Source organism: Rutilus rutilus, assembly GCF_951802725.1.
Source record: "Rutilus rutilus genome assembly, chromosome: 24".
NCBI classification, from domain to species: Eukaryota; Metazoa; Chordata; class Actinopteri; order Cypriniformes; family Leuciscidae; genus Rutilus; species Rutilus rutilus.
This window is the reverse complement of record NC_140228.1, coordinates 32,501-50,000: the sequence shown is the minus strand read 5'-3', so window position 1 is coordinate 50,000 and position 17,500 is coordinate 32,501. Positions and strand designations below refer to the sequence as shown.

At 46.2% G+C, this 17,500-nt stretch overlaps 2 protein-coding genes across 6 annotated transcripts in view; both read left to right on the top strand.

Annotated features, from left to right (window-relative positions):
* snx16 (sorting nexin 16) overlaps nt 1-5,186 on the top strand; it is an 8,048-nt gene extending 2,862 nt beyond the window's left edge. For 4 of the 5 annotated variants that reach the window (XM_084398122.1, XM_084398121.1, XM_084398119.1 and 1 more), the window contains exons 3-8: nt 2,376-2,462; nt 2,548-2,696; nt 2,771-2,840; nt 3,270-3,406; nt 4,414-4,521; nt 4,812-5,186. In XM_084398122.1, coding sequence (XP_084254248.1) covers nt 2,376-2,462; nt 2,548-2,696; nt 2,771-2,840; nt 3,270-3,406; nt 4,414-4,521; nt 4,812-4,911 — 651 coding nt within the window. In that variant the 3' untranslated portion in view covers nt 4,912-5,186. Of the gene's footprint in view, nt 1-2,375; nt 2,463-2,547; nt 2,697-2,770; nt 2,841-3,269; nt 3,407-4,413; nt 4,522-4,811 lie in introns of those variants that run through there. The other variant, XR_014626090.1, reaches the window with a different exon arrangement.
* Nucleotides 5,187-6,302: 1,116 nt separating this feature from the next.
* wwp1 (WW domain containing E3 ubiquitin protein ligase 1) overlaps nt 6,303-17,500 on the top strand; it is a 19,218-nt gene continuing 8,020 nt past the window's right edge. The window contains exons 1-17 of the mRNA XM_084398117.1: nt 6,303-6,399; nt 7,500-7,553; nt 7,916-8,014; nt 8,092-8,230; nt 8,609-8,733; nt 10,198-10,338; nt 10,417-10,471; nt 10,710-10,891; nt 11,014-11,281; nt 11,985-12,080; nt 14,096-14,270; nt 14,398-14,452; nt 14,541-14,625; nt 14,720-14,848; nt 16,960-17,032; nt 17,112-17,183; nt 17,267-17,355. Coding sequence (XP_084254243.1) covers nt 7,954-8,014; nt 8,092-8,230; nt 8,609-8,733; nt 10,198-10,338; nt 10,417-10,471; nt 10,710-10,891; nt 11,014-11,281; nt 11,985-12,080; nt 14,096-14,270; nt 14,398-14,452; nt 14,541-14,625; nt 14,720-14,848; nt 16,960-17,032; nt 17,112-17,183; nt 17,267-17,355 — 1,745 coding nt within the window. The 5' untranslated portion in view covers nt 6,303-6,399; nt 7,500-7,553; nt 7,916-7,953. The remainder of the gene's footprint in view (nt 6,400-7,499; nt 7,554-7,915; nt 8,015-8,091; nt 8,231-8,608; nt 8,734-10,197; nt 10,339-10,416; nt 10,472-10,709; nt 10,892-11,013; nt 11,282-11,984; nt 12,081-14,095; nt 14,271-14,397; nt 14,453-14,540; nt 14,626-14,719; nt 14,849-16,959; nt 17,033-17,111; nt 17,184-17,266; nt 17,356-17,500) is intronic.

Genomic DNA, 17,500 nt, shown 5'->3' with positions numbered 1-17,500 from the left:
CGATCTGGCTGAATAGTTAGTTTATTAAAATGGAGAAATAAAATGTAGCCCTTCACATACAGAGCGATTAGCGCTACGCTGGCCAGAGCAAAAGTAGGCGGAGTTTTCATTTTGATTTCCGCGCATCGTTTGGATGCCCCGTTTCTATTGGCCGTGCGTGTAATCGTCACAGAGCGCAGCGGTAAAAGTTGAACTATTTTGAACTTTGAGCGCGGTGTGCGTGAGCTCGCCAATGCTGTGCTCTGCTTTGGTCGCCGCAGCAACGAAACATCCTCGCGCGGCACATTGACATAAATGGGTTTCATAGCATTCCGCGTCCTGTCTGAAGGGCCATTAGTGGCTGAGAGTACTTTGTGTGATAATGTAATGTTAGTATTGCATGTTCGTTATGGCACGTTCATTTGTGGAATATGCAGTGAACACAGCCAAAGCTACAGCACAGTAACTAACGTTAACTATCCGCAACTGAAAACCTGCTAACGTTAGCCCAGCGCATAACAACAACCGCTGATCGCTGAACAGAAAGCGTGTCAGATGGAGTTAGGGTTAGTTAGGGTTATACCAGTAGCCGACCGTAAGCTTGAGGATGGCCTTATATTTACACTGCTCTATTCCAGTAGATAAATGTATATGTCTTGGCAAAGAATTTTTTTTATTTTATTTTTTTTTTTAATATAGGCTATTGATCAGGCAGGGCAGGAGCACTGTCAGAGTCTTCTGGGTAAACTGGAATTACAGGGTGTTGTTGCACTGTCTCAGATTAGTTCAAACCTCGTCTATATCAAGAGTGTGTCCCTAACCCTAAGCCTATATCAAGAGTGTGTCCCTAACCCTAAGCCTATATCAAGAGTGTGTCCCTAACCCTAAGCCTATATCAAGAGTGTGTCCCTAACCCTAAGCCTATATCAAGAGTGTGTCCCTAACCCTAAGCCTATATCAAGAGTGTGTCCCTAACCCTAAGCCTATATCAAGAGTGTGTCCCTAACCCTAAGCCTATATCAAGAGTGTGTCCCTAACCCTAAGCCTATATCAAGAGTGTGTCCCTAACCCCAACCCTATATCAAGAGTGTGTCCCTAACCCCAACCCTATATCAAGAGTGTGTCCCTAACCCTAAGCCTATATCAAGAGTGTGTCCCTAACCCTAAGCCTATATCAAGAGTGTGTCCCTAACCCTAACCCTATATCAAGAGTGTGTCCCTAACCCTAAGCCTATATCAAGAGTGTGTCCCTAACCCTAAGCCTGTATCAAGAGTGTGTCCCTAACCCTAAGCCTATATCAAGAGTGTGTCCCTAACCCTAACCCTATATCAAGAGTGTGTCCCTAACCCTAAGCCTATATCAAGAGTGTGTCCCTAACCCTAAGCCTATATCAAGAGTGTGTCCCTAACCCCAACCCTATATCAAGAGTGTGTCCCTAACCCTAAGCCTATATCAAGAGTGTGTCCCTAACCCTAAGCCTGTATCAAGAGTGTGTCCCTAACCCTAAGCCTATATCAAGAGTGTGTCCCTAACCCTAACCCTATATCAAGAGTGTGTCCCTAACCCTAAGCCTATATCAAGAGTGTGTCCCTAACCCTAAGCCTATATCAAGAGTGTGTCCCTAACCCTAAGCCTATATCAAGAGTGTGTCCCTAACCCTAACCCTATATCAAGAGTGTGTCCCTAACCCTAAGCCTATATCAAGAGTGTGTCCCTAACCCTAAGCCTATATCAAGAGTGTGTCCCTAACCCCAACCCTATATCAAGAGTGTGTCCCTAACCCTAACCCTATATCAAGAGTGTGTCCCTAACCCTAAGCCTATATCAAGAGTGTGCCCCTAACCCCAACCCTATATCAAGAGTGTGTCCCTAACCCCAACCCTATATCAAGAGTGTGTCCCTAACCCTAACCCTATATCAAGAGTGTGTCCCTAACCCTAACCCTATATCAAGAGTGTGTCCCTAACCCTAAGCCTATATCAAGAGTGTGTCCCTAACCCTAAGCCTATATCAAGAGTGTGTCCCTAACCCCAACCCTAAGCCTAACCCAAGGCCTGTACAATATTTCTGTTCTAATCCTGTCTTTCAGCCCTTGAAATTACTTCAGTTTCACAGCCTGAAAATCACATTATCTGGGAAGCAATATTTGGAGACTGAGAAGTATTATTCATAGGCATTATCTACTTAGTGATACATTTTGAAAAATAAAACTTGAATATCTGATCCTTTTGCGATTAGGAAACACAGTTTTGGCTGTTTATAGCATTAGCTCTTTTAAATGTGCTATTAAGATGGTTTATTATAAAACTCATTGGTTCATTGACATGATGTAGCAAAGCCTTGTTTACTGAAGTCACGTGACTTTGGCAGATCGGTGTTTGTGAATGTGCTGCAGGTCTATAAGGTTCTGGTGAGGAAGACTCTGGACGAGAGCTGGGTCGTGTTCAGACGCTACACCGACTTCTCCAGACTCAACGACAAGGTCAGTGAGATGGAGGTTATACAGTGATGACGTTCCTCTAAAGCTCTGACCCGTTCCTCTAAAGCTCTGACCCGTTCCTCTCCAGCTGAAGGAGATGTTCCCGGGGTTCAGACTCGCTCTGCCTCCCAAACGCTGGTTCAAAGACAACTACGAGACGGAGTTCTTGGAGGACCGTCAGCTGGGCCTGCAGGCCTTCCTCCAGAACCTGGTGGCCCATAAAGACATCGCCCACTGGTGAGCTGCTCGCACACACATACACCTGCACGCGTGACTGAAGTGTGTGTGTGACGGACTCCACTGTTCTTCAGTGTGGCGGTTCGGGAGTTCTTGTGTCTGGATGAACCGCCCGGCCCGTTCGACAGTCTGGAGGAGAGTCGGGTGAGTCCGCTTTCTTCTGCAGCTTCACAGTAATAACGGGACGATAATGATTCAGTGATGAAGACAGTTCAGTTCAAGTCAGTGAGTGTGAATATGATGTCCAGAGCACACACACTTCACAGACTCGTGGAACAGGCTGGTGTCAGAACCCGAAGATTAGTTCCCCGCTGGTTCCCTTGAGGTTTTATGGGCAGAACGAATGAGTCTTCTGGGTTCTGACATCATCCCTGCGCCACTCTATAATAAACTGCATTTATAGATGTTAACAGAGATATTTGTATTACATGTCATAGAAGACAATGTTAGCATCTAGTGCTATACTACATTAATGTCTGTGTCTCAAAATTATTCATGAGAAAGTTTGGCTTTATCCAATGAGAAGACGTCTTCTGTGTGTGTGTGTGTGTGTGTGTGTGTGTGTGTGTGCAGGCGTTCTGTGAGACTCTAGAGGAGAGCAACTACAGGCTTCAGAAGGAGCTTCTTGAAAAGCAGCGAGAGATAAACTGCTTGAAGAAAACACTGGAGGAGAAAGAGCGGCACATCCAAACACTGGAAGGGCGAATCAAGTAAATCCAAACTCACACAGCAGTGCAGGTGTACAGACAGACAGACAGACAGACAGACAGACAGGTGTACAGACAGACAGACAGACAAGACAAGACAGGTGTACAGACAGACAGACAGACAGGTGTACAGACAGACAGACAGACAGACAGACAGGTGTACAGACAGACAGACAAGACAAGACAAGACAGGTGTACAGACAGACAGACAGACAGACAGACAGGTGACAGACAGATAGGTGACAGGTGTACAGACAGACAGGTGTACAGACAGACAGACAGGTGTACAGACAGACAGACAGACAGACAGGTGTACAGACAGACAGGTGACAGACAGATAGGTGACAGGTGTACAGACAGACAGGTGTACAGGCAGACAGGTGATGGGTGTACAGACAGACAGACAGGTGTACAGACAGACAGACAGACAGGTAGACAGACATACAGACAGGTGTACAGACAGACAGGTGTACAGACAGACAGGTAGACAGACAGACAGACAGACAAGTGTACAGACAGACAGACAGACATACAGACAGACAGGTGTACAGACAGACAGACAGGTAGACAGACAGACAGACAGGTGTACAGACAGACAGACAGGTAGACAGACAGACAGACAGGTGTACAGACTGACAGACAGGTAGACAGACAGGTGACAGGTGTACAGACAGACAGACAGGTGACAGACAGACAGGTGTACAGACAGGTGACAGACAGACAGACAGACAGATAGGTGTACAGACAGACAGGTGACAGACAGACAGGTGTACAGACAGACAGGTGACAGGTGTACAGACAGACAGGTGACAGACAGACAGGTGTACAGACAGACAGACAGACAGACAGGTGACAGACAGACAGACAGACAGACAGGTGTACAGACAGACAGACAGGTGTACAGACAGACAGACAGACGGGTCCAGCTGACTCTCTCTCTCTCTCTCTGTCTCTCTCTCTCTCTCTCTCTGTCTCTCTCTCTGTGTGTGTGTGTGTGTGTGTGTGTTTAGCGGTGCGGTCCTGACTCCTGAGAGCCCGTGTGTGTCGGGCAGTGACAGCAGTGTGGACGTCGAGTCTTCAGCGGCTGAAGCCGATCAGGAGCTGCTGGAGGAACAACAGTGAGTTAATGATCTTCTCCAATCATCTAGCTCGCTTAAACTCCGCCCTCAAGCTCACGCTCATCTGCATACACTTGAGTGCCACGCCCACATCTCAACATCCAATCAACAACTGATGCCTAGAAACAAGCCCCGCCCTACATTTTGTCCTTTTTCAATAATCCATGTCACAATACGGAAGAAAAGATCTGTTGTTACTTCCATTTCATCACGACTTTAAAACAGTGTGATCCACACAACCATGATGCAGACGCACTAACGTGTGTGTGTGTGTGTGTGTGTGCGTGCAGGTGTGCGCTGCAGTCGTCTCAGAGCTCAGTGTGTTGGTGTGGTCCTGCCGTCAGCAGCTCTTCTCCTCCTGTGATCCAGGTCACTCCTCTAGAACACTAACATCTCCTTTACCGTGTTCCTGTGGACGGAGGAGTCCGCTCAGCCCAAAGACACACACACACACACACACACACACACACAGCCGGCAGGATCGCTCAGACAATCACACTGACGCTGGGTTCAGCCGCGGCTGGAGGAGCATCTCAGGGTCACATCTAGGTTTTATTTCTTGTTTTTGAGGTGTAAATGAGTGAGACTCACACACACACACACGTGACTTTTCGGTCTGTCGAGCGGTTCTCACATGACGAGACTCACACACACACACACACACACACACACACACACACACACACACGTGACTCTTCGAGCCGCTTTCACATGACATCAGCTCAGTTGATGATGACATCACTCCACAGATCACATGTTCCTGCTCATTCGTGCATCTGTGGATTTGAGGTCATAATCGTGGTGAGATGCTGCTAGTGTGTGTTTAGTTCACTGAAGCCATATTTCCTGGTGTGTGTGTGTGTGTGTTGATCACAGCGAGGCCTGAAGCTCCACATCATGCACTTTACGTCCTGAGGGATTATGGGATAGATGCTTCTACACTACTTGATGAAATCATGTCCGGACACCACGGTAAAGCCGTGTGCCTTCCCACACACACACACACACACACACACTCCATGAGTTTCACTGATGATACGGTGCCTTGCGTCTTTTCCCTCAGCAGAATTTTATGTATTTATATGACACATATTAAGATGTGCTCCTCCTGGGTCCAGAACTCCAGGTGTGTGATGGATGGATGGATGGATCAGGTTTTTACTCAGCCAAAGCGTGGGATCCGCTGAAGTGATTTAAACTCTATTAAACTCTATTGTCTTTACGTTTACAGCAATATCACTAATGTTTGTATTTGTTATGTTTTGTTTAATCCGTTTCCAGTTCATGTTTATGGAGCTAATTGTTCTATAACCGTTATGCAAATATGCTTATGATGTTCAGAGGAAGTGGATTAACTGAGAAATATTTTCGGTGGCGGAATTTCCACCGTTCTGATCTTTAGAAGTGAAGAGGTGAAGTCTGTATATAGTTGATGAATACAGTGTGAAGTTAATCTTGTACTTCACTGTCACTGTTTTCTGTTCAAAGATCATCGATCTAAAACTGAGCTGTGAGTGGAATCAGATAAACATTTCATTCAGTTTCACAATAAACTTCCATTATAAATACTAGAAGTGCTGCGATGTTTCACTGTCGTTTTTCACTTTGCAGTAAAATATAAACTGCTCACTCGATTATACTGTAAACGGTGTGTGTGTGTGTTAGAGAGAGTGTGTGTGTGTCTGTCTGTCTGTCAGTGAGTATGAAAGTTTGAGTGTGTGCGTATTTGTGTATGAGAGAGAGTGTGTGTGTGTGTGTGTGTGTGTGTGTGTGTGTGTGTGTGTGTGTGTGTCTGTCAGTCAGTCAGTAGGAGGAGCCTGTTCTGTTTAGTTCACTTCAGTTAGTTTGAGTCGCAGAGACTCGCAGCTGCAGCTTCTGGTGAGTTTAACTCTTTGTCTGATTAGTTTAATGTCATTGACTAGTTTAACGCTTTTTAAAGTCACTGCAGAGTTTCGCCGTCGATCTGCAGGTTAAAATGTGAAAATGGCGGTGCGGCTTCAGGCCTGATCCAGATTAATCCCGATTACTGTCAAACGCACATCTGGATGAGTGTGTGAGAGACACACACAGGTGTGTGAAGGACTCTGTGAGTCTGTCAGTAATGTGTGTTTGTTCACAATGACAGTTTGTTTGTCGTTTAATCGTGTCAGAGCGCGTTAGCCGTGAAGCTAATGTGATAGCCTGTTAGCATGAGTCTGCGGATAAACGCCGGAATATTTGCCGTTCAGTCACTGAATTACACAACACAATCTGATTCACATGTCCCTGATTCACACACATGAACAATTAACGACTTAAAACTCATTTAAGATCATTTGTGCGTCGGTGAAGTCATTAATGAGCGCCGGTAACAGGCCGCAGAGAGACCGACAGATAAACACACAGAGGATAGACACCTTATTATAAACACTCATAGCTGCTATATGTTTATATATATATTATTTGATCAGCGTATGGACAGATAGAGAAGCAGACAAATCCTAAAGGCTTGTATATAAACATCAATTCACAGTGAGAGAAGTTACAAACACTGACTTTATATCAGACAGACAGGTAAATAAATACAGGTGTCACTCCTTTTCTGAGTGTTTCTTGTAATTTTGTTCACCCTCACCCTAACTGCATTTACTTCTGAAAAAACAGGTAGTGTAAACTGCATTTATATTAAATATAATAATGTGTCTAACCCTAATTGAACTGCCAGTAAACGCAGCTTGTGGACACTGACTGTTCAGAATAACACAAACGTGTGTGTGCCGGGCCTCGGGTTCTCCCATCAGCCCTGCGGTTTAGGGAAACTGTACGTTATGAATGAAGCCTTGACCTCAGAAAGGTCACCCAGATGTTGGTCAGATTCACACCTCACAGCGCTAACCTCAGCAGACATGAGCCGGAACATGAGCGTTGGCTTCTCTCTGTCTGAAGGAGGAACCGGTTGTGTTGTGTGATTGTGTGATTGTGAGTGTCTTGTGTTGCAGTGAATCATGGCTCGCAGTGACGGCTGAAGATCCTCAGGCTCTCGCGCATCAGCTGTGAGTTGAAGAAAGGGTTATTCTGTTAGTTTGGGGATGAAGTGGTGCGGATTGTTAGTTGGATGTGAAGTTTAGAATCTGGTTAGAAGGGGTCATGAAGTGATTTTATATTTTATGTTACATTTTATATTTTATGTTTATAATATGTTTTCCCAAAGGGCTCTTTTAATGTTAGTAGAATATTTGCATCAAAAATTGTCATAATGTAGAAATAAAAGGACATTTTCTCCCCTCTGATTTAAACAGTCCGATTTTAAACCAGTGTGTGTGTCTCACGCTGAGGAATTAATCTCTGTCACATTATAAATGCAGATGTCAAGTGATACGAGTGATGATGTGCATGTGAGTGTGTGCTCCCTCAGGTCCTGTAGTTGATGGAGTGTGTGGTGTGTTTGAGGTCATGGCCACGGGCTCCTCCAGAAGCGACTGTAGCAATAACGCCAGAGAGCTGCACGCCGTCGGTAAGTCCACGCCAGCAGGAACAGGAAGTGACATGTTTTCTTCACGTGCTGATGTGTGTTGTGTCTGCATGTGGCAGTTTCCTGTGCCAAACTCAAGAGGAAGAAGAACTGGTTTGGAACGACCATCTATGTGGAAGTGACATCAGAGGGAGAGAGCAAGAAAACCGCCAAATCCCACAGTTCCTCCAATCCCAAGTGGGACGAGCGCCTGACGCTGTGAGTCTCGAGGGAAGCGCTTCACCGCTCAGACTAGTGTTATCTGCTCTTTTCTTTAAGACTGGTCATCAGTTACATAAGAAGTAGATTGGTCTGACTTTAATCTTAGACGTAAGCCTGATCCCCCTAGTCTAGAGTAACCCTAACCCTGACCCTGTAGCCTAACCCTAACCCTAGTGTAGCCTAACCCTGATCCTGCAGAGTAACCCTAACCCTAACCCTCCAGCTGTTCACTGACTGTCAGAAACACATCCAGGCTTTATGCTGCTAATTGACTGACTCTCTGTTGCAGCTTTTAATGGAGTAATCAGTGTTTTCTCTGCAGTGTAACAGAGGACATGAAGCGAGTGTTAGTTTATTTGCTGACTCTGTGTTCAGGAATATTACGCCACACTCGCAGCTGGATTTCAGGGTTTGGAGTCACCACACGCTGAAGGCTGACACTCTGCTGGGAAAAGCCTCACTGGACCTGATTGGGACCCTCCGGAAACATGACGGCAAACGTACGTCTGATCCTGAGCCTGATTACACATGCCAGAAACATTATTCATGATTCATGTCTAAATGTATACCTGGATGCTTAAAGAAGGGAATTTGCTTGAAATTGTTTTACTCTAAATTTTCCAGTTGGAACTTTGAGGCCATAATTATAAAATGGCATTTTATGTCGTTTTCTTCCACAGCAGCGTGTCACTGATCTGTGGCCCTGAAAGGGTGTTTTGGATTTAAGTCATTGTGCTTTAATTATATTATAATTAGGGGTGTAACGGGACACACAACTGACAGGTTCTGTACAGCAGCGGGGAGAAAACTAGACATAAAAGTGCTCTTTATTTTTATTTTTTATTTTTTTGGGGGGGTGGGGCAACGGGTCGGGGGGGTGGGCATCACATCAGGAGGCGGAGCAATGGGGCGGGGTGGTAAGGTGTGTTGGACATCGGCTGCGGCTGGATGTAACCGATCGGGGAGGAGCTGCAAACGGAGACGTGAAGTCGGACACTTTCTGGTTCCCGTAGTGACCGCTCACGTGGTGTTTGCATACTTTACCGCAGCTGAAGTGAAATAAATGGAATATTTGCCAAATAATACACAATGTTTCAGAGACATTTTCATTCAATACTTTATGTACTGCTTCATACAGCGTCTGTTTGAACAAGAATAAAGTTCAATATCAGCTACTATCAATGAAGTGGAGTCTACATTTTTTAATCAGTTTTAATTTGATAAACATGACACAATATAACATCGCAACTACATGAAAAGAGTGTTTACTGTTATAAAAAACTGATTTGTGAGCTTTAGAGGAAGTAAAGCTGTTTAAATAAACACGAAACACACGTGATCGTTGTCATGCGGTGAATCCGGCCAATCGTGGAACAGCTGTGTCGTCATCAGCCCTCGTGCAGCCGCTCTTGAGAAGCTGCGCTGGCTGAGTTCCCCGGCTACTCTCCAATCGCTCTCGCGGTGCTTTGATGGCATACGTCACAGTCACGTGGCGTCGGCGCTGTATCAAGTCGGACATAATTTCTAACCGGCATGCACTGCTTCAAGTCAGCCGCCGATTGGTCTGCGCAGAGCTGCATGAAGTCGAACAAGCCTGTAGGGATCATCAGGGGGCGGAGCAATGGGTCAGGGTGGGTGGGTCATCAGGGGGCGGAGCAACGGGTCAGGGTGGGCGGGGCATCAGGAGCATGTTTGGTATGAGTGTCGCCATGAGAGTATCGGCATACGTACTGTGGGTGTATCGCGGTTTTTCAGTTCGGTTTGAATATCGTTACACTCCAGATTCTTATTGGGAAATACTTGTAATTTAGAGGTAAATGAAATAAAAATGATAACAAAAATATTCAAAAAATCTGCATAAATATAATATTTTAAGATTCCTTGACATGTAGTGTGCAGAGAGAGCATGAAGGTCCCGGACTATAATGTGTGTGACAGCAGAGACTGGTGTGATGTTGTTTCAGTGGAGAACGTGCGAGAGGTGTTGACACTGACCGTGGACGGTAAGAATGGAGTCGTGTCCACCGGTGAACTCACAGTGTTCCTGGACGGGCTCTCGTTTGACCCGCTGCACATGCACAACGGAAACCCCACCACTGCGAGCAGTAAGACCCCTGATCTGACCTCTGACCTCTGGCCTCTGACATCAGGCTGCCCGTGTCATCCCTCTGTCTGTCTTACAGAAGTCCATCAGAACGGAGACGCTCTTCACGAGAACCGGGACGAGACGCAGAACAGGTGAGGAGGAGGAGGAGGAGGGTTCTCTGGTTCCTCGTGACATGAGCAGATCATCAGCTCTTTCATGCTTATGACTGTGTGTTTGTAAAAAAAGTGGTAAAAAACTGAATATATGATTGGTTTAATTATACATAATTGTGTGTCTGTACCTCATCATCATCATCATCATCAGTATCTCTTCTGTATCATAATCAGTAAACAATGAATTGATTGACATTTCTCTAACTTGATTCTGCAGGTCTGTGAACGGCTCAGACGGACCAGAGAATGAAGCTCCGCCCACATCATCTGCCAACAGCGAGTTTAGCCCCTCCCCCCTCCTCAATGGAGACAGAGACTCCTCCCCTTCACACCAAACTCCCAGTCCAAAGGCCACGCCCACTCCGCAGCCTGGCAACAGTGACGTGAGCAGCGCAGTCGGTGAGAGTCGTGTGTCACTTCCTGCTGCTCATTTCCTGTGGATCTCACAGAAAGTTATTTTTAATACTCGTCTTGAATATTTCTAATAAAGCAGAATGATGATTGATGTCTGTGTATGTCAGTGAACGGCGAGGGCTGTGAGGTTTCGTCTGCGGGTGATGATGACATCGCTGCTCCTCCCGCCGCTGATGTTTCCTGCAGTTCTTCCTCTTCTCCTGCAGGTGGCGCTCCTGCTCCTGCCATCACTGCATCATCACCAGCCTCCACTTCTGCAGTGCCGGCCACACACACACACACACACACTCCGGTTGCCTCCAGCTCACCCGACCCTGAGGGAGCGAAACCAGGACAGCAGCCGCCAGCAGCCGGACCAGAACCACTGCCACCCGGGTCAGACTCACACACACTCTCACACAAACACTCACACAAACACACACACACACACACACACACTCTCACGCACTGCCACCCGGGTCAGTCTCTCTCACACACACACTCACACACTCTCACACACTCACACTCTCACACTGCCACCCAGGTCATACTCACACACACACACGCTGCCACCCAGGTCAGACTCACACACACACACACACACACACACACGCTGCCACCCAGGTCAGACTCACACACACACACACGCTGCCACCCGGGTCAGACTCACACACAAACACACACGCTGCCACCCGTGTCAGACTCTCTCACACACACACACACACTCTCACATGCACTCTCACACACTAACACTCACACACACTCTCACACTCACACACTGCCACCCGGGTCAGACTCTGTCTCTCTCTCACACACACACACACACATTGCCACCAGGGTCAGACTCTCTCACACACACACTCTCTCACACACACACACACACACTGCTGCCACCTGGGCCAGATTCTCACACACACACACCCGCTGACACCTGGGCCAGATTCACACACACACACACACTCACTCTCACTTACTCAAACACACTCATACACACTCTTACACACACTCTCTCACTCACTCACTCACTCACTCTCACTCACTAACACACACACATGCTTGACCGTTGCACTGTAATCTGAGTGAGTATGTGTTTTCTCAGATGGGAACAGAGAAAGGATCCTCACGGCAGAACGTACTACGTCGATCACAACACGAGAACGACGACATGGGAGAGACCGCAGCCGTTACCGCTGGGGTGAGACAAGTATTTCCGAGACGAGTATATCCGAGACGAGTATTTCTGAGACGAGTATATCCGAGACGAGTATTTCTGAGACGAGTATTTCAGGGACGAGTATTTCAGAGACGAGTATATCCGAGACGAGTATGTCTGAGACGAGTATATCTGAGACGAGTATTTCTGAGACGAGTATGTCTGAGACGAGTATTTCAGGGACGAGTATATCCGAGACGAGTATGTCTGAGACGAGTATGTCTGAGACGAGTATGTCTGAGACGAGTATATCTGAGACGAGTATATCCGAGACGAGTATGTCTGAGACGAGTATGTCTGAGACGAGTATGTCTGAGACGAGTATGTCTGAGACGAGTATGTCTGAGACGAGTATGTCTGAGACGAGTATTTCTGAGACGAGTATGTCTGAGACGAGTATGTCTGAGACGAGTATGTCTGAGACGAGTATGTCTGAGACGAGTATGACTGAGACGAGTATGTCTGAGACGAGTATGTCTGAGACGAGTATGTCTGAGACGAGTATGTCTGAGACGAATATGTCTGAGACGAGTATTTCTGAGACGAGTATGTCTGAGACGAGTATTTCTGAGACGAATATGTCTGAGACGAGTATGTCTGAGACGAGTATGTCTGAGACGAGTATGACTGAGACGAGTATGTCTGAGACGAGTATGTCTGAGACGAGTATGTCTGAGACGAGTATGTCTGAGACGAGTATGTCTGAGACGAGTATTTCTGAGACGAATATGTCTGAGACGAGTATGTCTGAGACGAGTATGTCTGAGACGAGTATGACTGAGACGAGTATGTCTGAGACGAGTATATTTGAGACGAGTATGTCTGAGACGAGTATGTCTGAGACGAGTATGTCTGAGACGAGTATGTCTGAGACGAATATGTCTGAGACGAGTATGTCTGAGACGAGTATGTCTGAGACGAGTATTTCTGAGACGAATATGTCTGAGACGAGTATGTCTGAGACGAGTATGTCTGAGACGAGTATGACTGAGACGAGTATGTCTGAGACGAGTATGTCTGAGACGAGTATGACTGAGACGAGTATGTCTGAGACGAGTATGTCTGAGACGAGTATTTCTGAGACGAATATGTCTGAGACGAGTATGTCTGAGACGAGTATGTCTGAGACGAGTATGACTGAGACGAGTATGACTGAGACGAATATGTCTGAGACGAGTATGTCTGAGACGAGTATGTCTGAGACGAGTATGTCTGAGACGAATATGTCTGAGACGAGTATGTCTGAGACGAGTATGTCTGAGACGAGTATTTCTGAGACGAGTATATTTGAGACGAGTATGTCTGAGACGAGTATATTTGAGACGAGTATGTCTGAGACGAGTATATTTGAGACGAGTATGTCTGAGACGAGTATGTCTGAGACGAGTATGTCTGAGACGAGTATGTCTGAGACGAGTATGTCTGAGACGAGTATGACTGAGACGAGTATGTCTGAGACGAGTATGTCTGAGACGAGTATGTCTGAGACGAGTATATTTGAGACGAGTATGTCTGAGACGAGTATGACTGAGACGAGTATGTCTGAGACGAGTATGTCTGAGACGAGTATATTTGAGACGAGTATATTTGAGACGAGTATGTCTGAGACGAGTATTTCTGAGACGAGTATATTTGAGACGAGTATGTCTGAGACGAGTATGACTGAGACGAGTATGTCTGAGACGAGTATGTCTGAGACGAGTATATTTGAGACGAGTATGTCTGAGACGAGTATGTCTGAGACGAGTATGTCTGAGACGAGTATGTCTGAGACGAGTATTTCTGAGACGAGTATGTCTGAGACGAGTATGTCTGAGACGAGTATATTTGAGACGAGTATGTCTGAGACGAGTATGTCTGAGACGAGTATATTTGAGACGAGTATGTCTGAGACGAGTATTTCTTAATTGTACTAATGTTTTTCATGTGTATATTTATTAATGTTTTGATGCATGTCATTGATCTTGTGTGTGTGTGTGTGGACTCTCTGACCTCAGCTGGGAGCGCAGGGTGGATAACCGTGGCAGGGTTTATTACGTGGATCACAACACCCGCACCACCACATGGCAGCGGCCCACCATGGAGTCGGTGAGGAACTTCGAGCAGTGGCAGTCTCAGCGCAGTCAGCTACAGGGAGCCATGCATCAGTTCAACCAGAGATACCTGTACTCGGTACATCACCTGTGTGTGTGTGTGTGTGTGTGTGTGTGTGGTCATGAGTAACTCATCTGCTCACTGATGTTGTTCAGCACTCACTCTTTCTCCCTCCCTCTCTCTCTCTCTCTCTCGTCTGATCCAGGCCTCCATGATGTCGGCTGAGAACGATCCTCTGGGGCCGCTGCCGCCGGGCTGGGGTAAGTTAGCATTTGCTGTCGGTGCGTTTCTCTCGCTAGCACACGCGTGTGTGTGTGTAACGTGAGTGTGTTGCGCTCGTGTTCTCAGAGCGCCGCGTGGACAACAACGATCGCGTCTACTTCGTCAATCATAACACCAAGACGACGCAATGGGAAGATCCGCGAACACAAGGGTGAGTGAAGCTCACGACTGTCCTCTAGACGATTCAGATCTGCTGTGTGCTCTCATCACGCGTGTGTGTGCTTGTGTGTGTGTGTGTGAATCAGGCTACAGAACGAAGACCCGCTCCCCGAGGGCTGGGAGATCCGCTACACCAGGGAAGGCGTGCGCTACTTCGTGGATCACAACACGCGCACCACGACCTTCAGTGACCCGCGGACCGGCAAATCATCCGTGTGAGTCCATCAGGCCGACAGTAGCTGTGTTTAGGGTTAGGCCTAACTGAAAAATACTGAAAATAAATTCTGAAAATAAATATTTAAGCATAAATAAAATAATTACACTATTGCACACAGTAGCAACAAGCAAGCAGCATAATAAAGTATATACTTAATTTTAAAAGTAACCAACTATTTACAACCTAGTCCATTTTAAACAAAACAAAAACGATTTTAAACCAAATAGATTCTCAGTTTATTTTGAATTAGGGACTGTTCACATATCGCGTCTAAAGACGTGTGGAAAGCATTGGCTGCGCCGCTTTCTCCTTTCTACAAGCGCTTGCGCTCCTGTGTCGTCTGTCGTTGCTATGCAACCATGAACTGCGATCTCCATGATGACGAGTAAGGATTAATTTATTTCTAGCCCTTTACGACTACATATATTTATGGAGATGAGAAATAAAAACCCGCCCTGTCCAGCTATGATCAGCTGTTCGGCCGAGCTTTCCATGTTGTCATGGAAAGGTCAGTTGTTTTTTGTCACATGACCTGCGTGCGCTTGCGCGAATTCTGAAAAGTTTAGATGTTTTCATCTCACCACAGCACAGGAGCGCCTGGACAAACGAGCGTGCTGCATCGCATGCGTGTCGCAACCGCGTCGCTTCTTTTATGAGCACACGTCCAAACCTCAGCCAGGTGGCCGCTGAATAAAACTCCCACAAACATCACGGAACGACGTCGGCATTATTTAATCCTATGACCAGTGTTCGTAACAGCTGCCGTATGCATGGATAGCCTCAAACTTATCTATTTTCAGGTCCCTAAAGCAGTTTTATAGATGAGGCATTCGCGTTTTCCATTTGGACCCACAAACTTACTTAGCTATACACTGAAAAAAAATTGTATGGTAAGTGGTTGCACACAATTGATCTAAGCTACATTTAAACAAATGCATTAAGTTGAACTAAAATTGAATAAGTTCAACTTAATACATTTGTTTAAATGTAGCTAAAATCAATTGTGTGCAACCACTTACCATACAATTTTTTTAGTAAATTCAATGAATATTTTTTTCAGTGTAGTTGCACGCACATATAGAGAGCAACGTGTTTCCACTTTCAAAGTGTATGGCAATATTTCAGCTTAGTCAAACAGTTAAAAGATGCTTTGAAAGTTTAAAGCTTAAAGTTTAGTTTAAAGTTTACCGTTGTCTTGAAGAGGCTTCCAGCACTCTGCTAGTGTGTGAGGGGCAGTGCATGGGCTGCACGTGAACTGCAGCGTCTCCAGCAACACAGAGCTGCCTGCGGACGCCTGTCTGTAAATAATGCCGGGAAAAAACTATCGGCGAACGCAGCGGCCGCGTATCGGCCGATGCTGATACACGTAAAACCCGCAAATATCGGCCCGATATATCGGTCGATCACTAACCCTAACTCCAACTCTGACAGTAGCTGTGTTTCCTGACAAACATGAGAATTAAACTTGTGAAAAAAAATAGTAATATCACATAAAACATCTGTGAATAAAGCACAGTATCCATCACGTGTTTAAGAGAACAGAATCTGGGATACTGATGCGAAGTATCAGTAATAGAGTAATAAAAGCTGCTGTAAGTGTGGAAGCCTGTGTGTTTCTCCTCCATCATCAACGAGTGTGTCTCGAGCGACAGACGAAACACAGTAAACGCTGTCGTGTTCTCTGACGTTCGGATGCTGGTGTTCGGGAACACACTCGTGTGTGAGACGCTTCTGGAATTACACCCAATCATTCTGATCACACACTCCGGTGTTTCAGAAACACTAAACCAACATTAGAGATGCTGCGATGCCATTGGTCCACTGGTTGATCCAGTTATCCAATCACAGCTGACGCTGAGCCAAAGTCACATGAGTTTATTGTTGCACATCGAGGGTTTTATTTGGTAAATGTGTTTCCATCGAGTTTATGGCATGTCGGATAAAAACTATCTTCATATCATTGAGCACATGTTTTTATGCGCATGTTTTTAAGATTTCATGTGCATTTCCATCTGATGTAAATACGTGGATGGAAAAAGCTTGTGTGTCATTACAGGTGCTGTTTTCCTCTAATGTGTGTGTGTGTGTGTGTGTGTGTGTGTTGAGCAGCACTAAAGGTCCACAGATCGCATACGAGCGAAGCTTCAGGTGGAAACTGGCTCATTTCCGTTATTTGTGTCAGGTAACACTCGCCCAACTCTTCAACACACATGAACCCCAGTGTGTGTATCGTTTCCTAACGCATGTCTCTGTGTTCGCAGTCCAACGCTCTCGCCAGCCACGTGAAGATCACTGTATCCCGACAGACGCTGTTCGAAGACTCGTTCCAGCAGGTCGAGGAACACACACAGCATCCGCTTCAGTCATGTGACTCTCCGACAGGTTCTGAATGTGTCTTCTTCTCTCCTCACTGTAGATCATGAACTTCAAGCCGTATGATCTGAGGCGTCGTCTGTATGTAATCTTCAAGGGCGAGGAGGGACTGGACTACGGAGGCCTTGCACGGTACAACACACACACACACACTCAATCAGAAAACACCAGCCATTCATACTTTAGCACACAGAACACGACTGCATGTTCACTGTATTCTGACACAGAACAGAAGTGACATCAGAGCTACACAGGGATGCTTCTGTCGATCGATCGC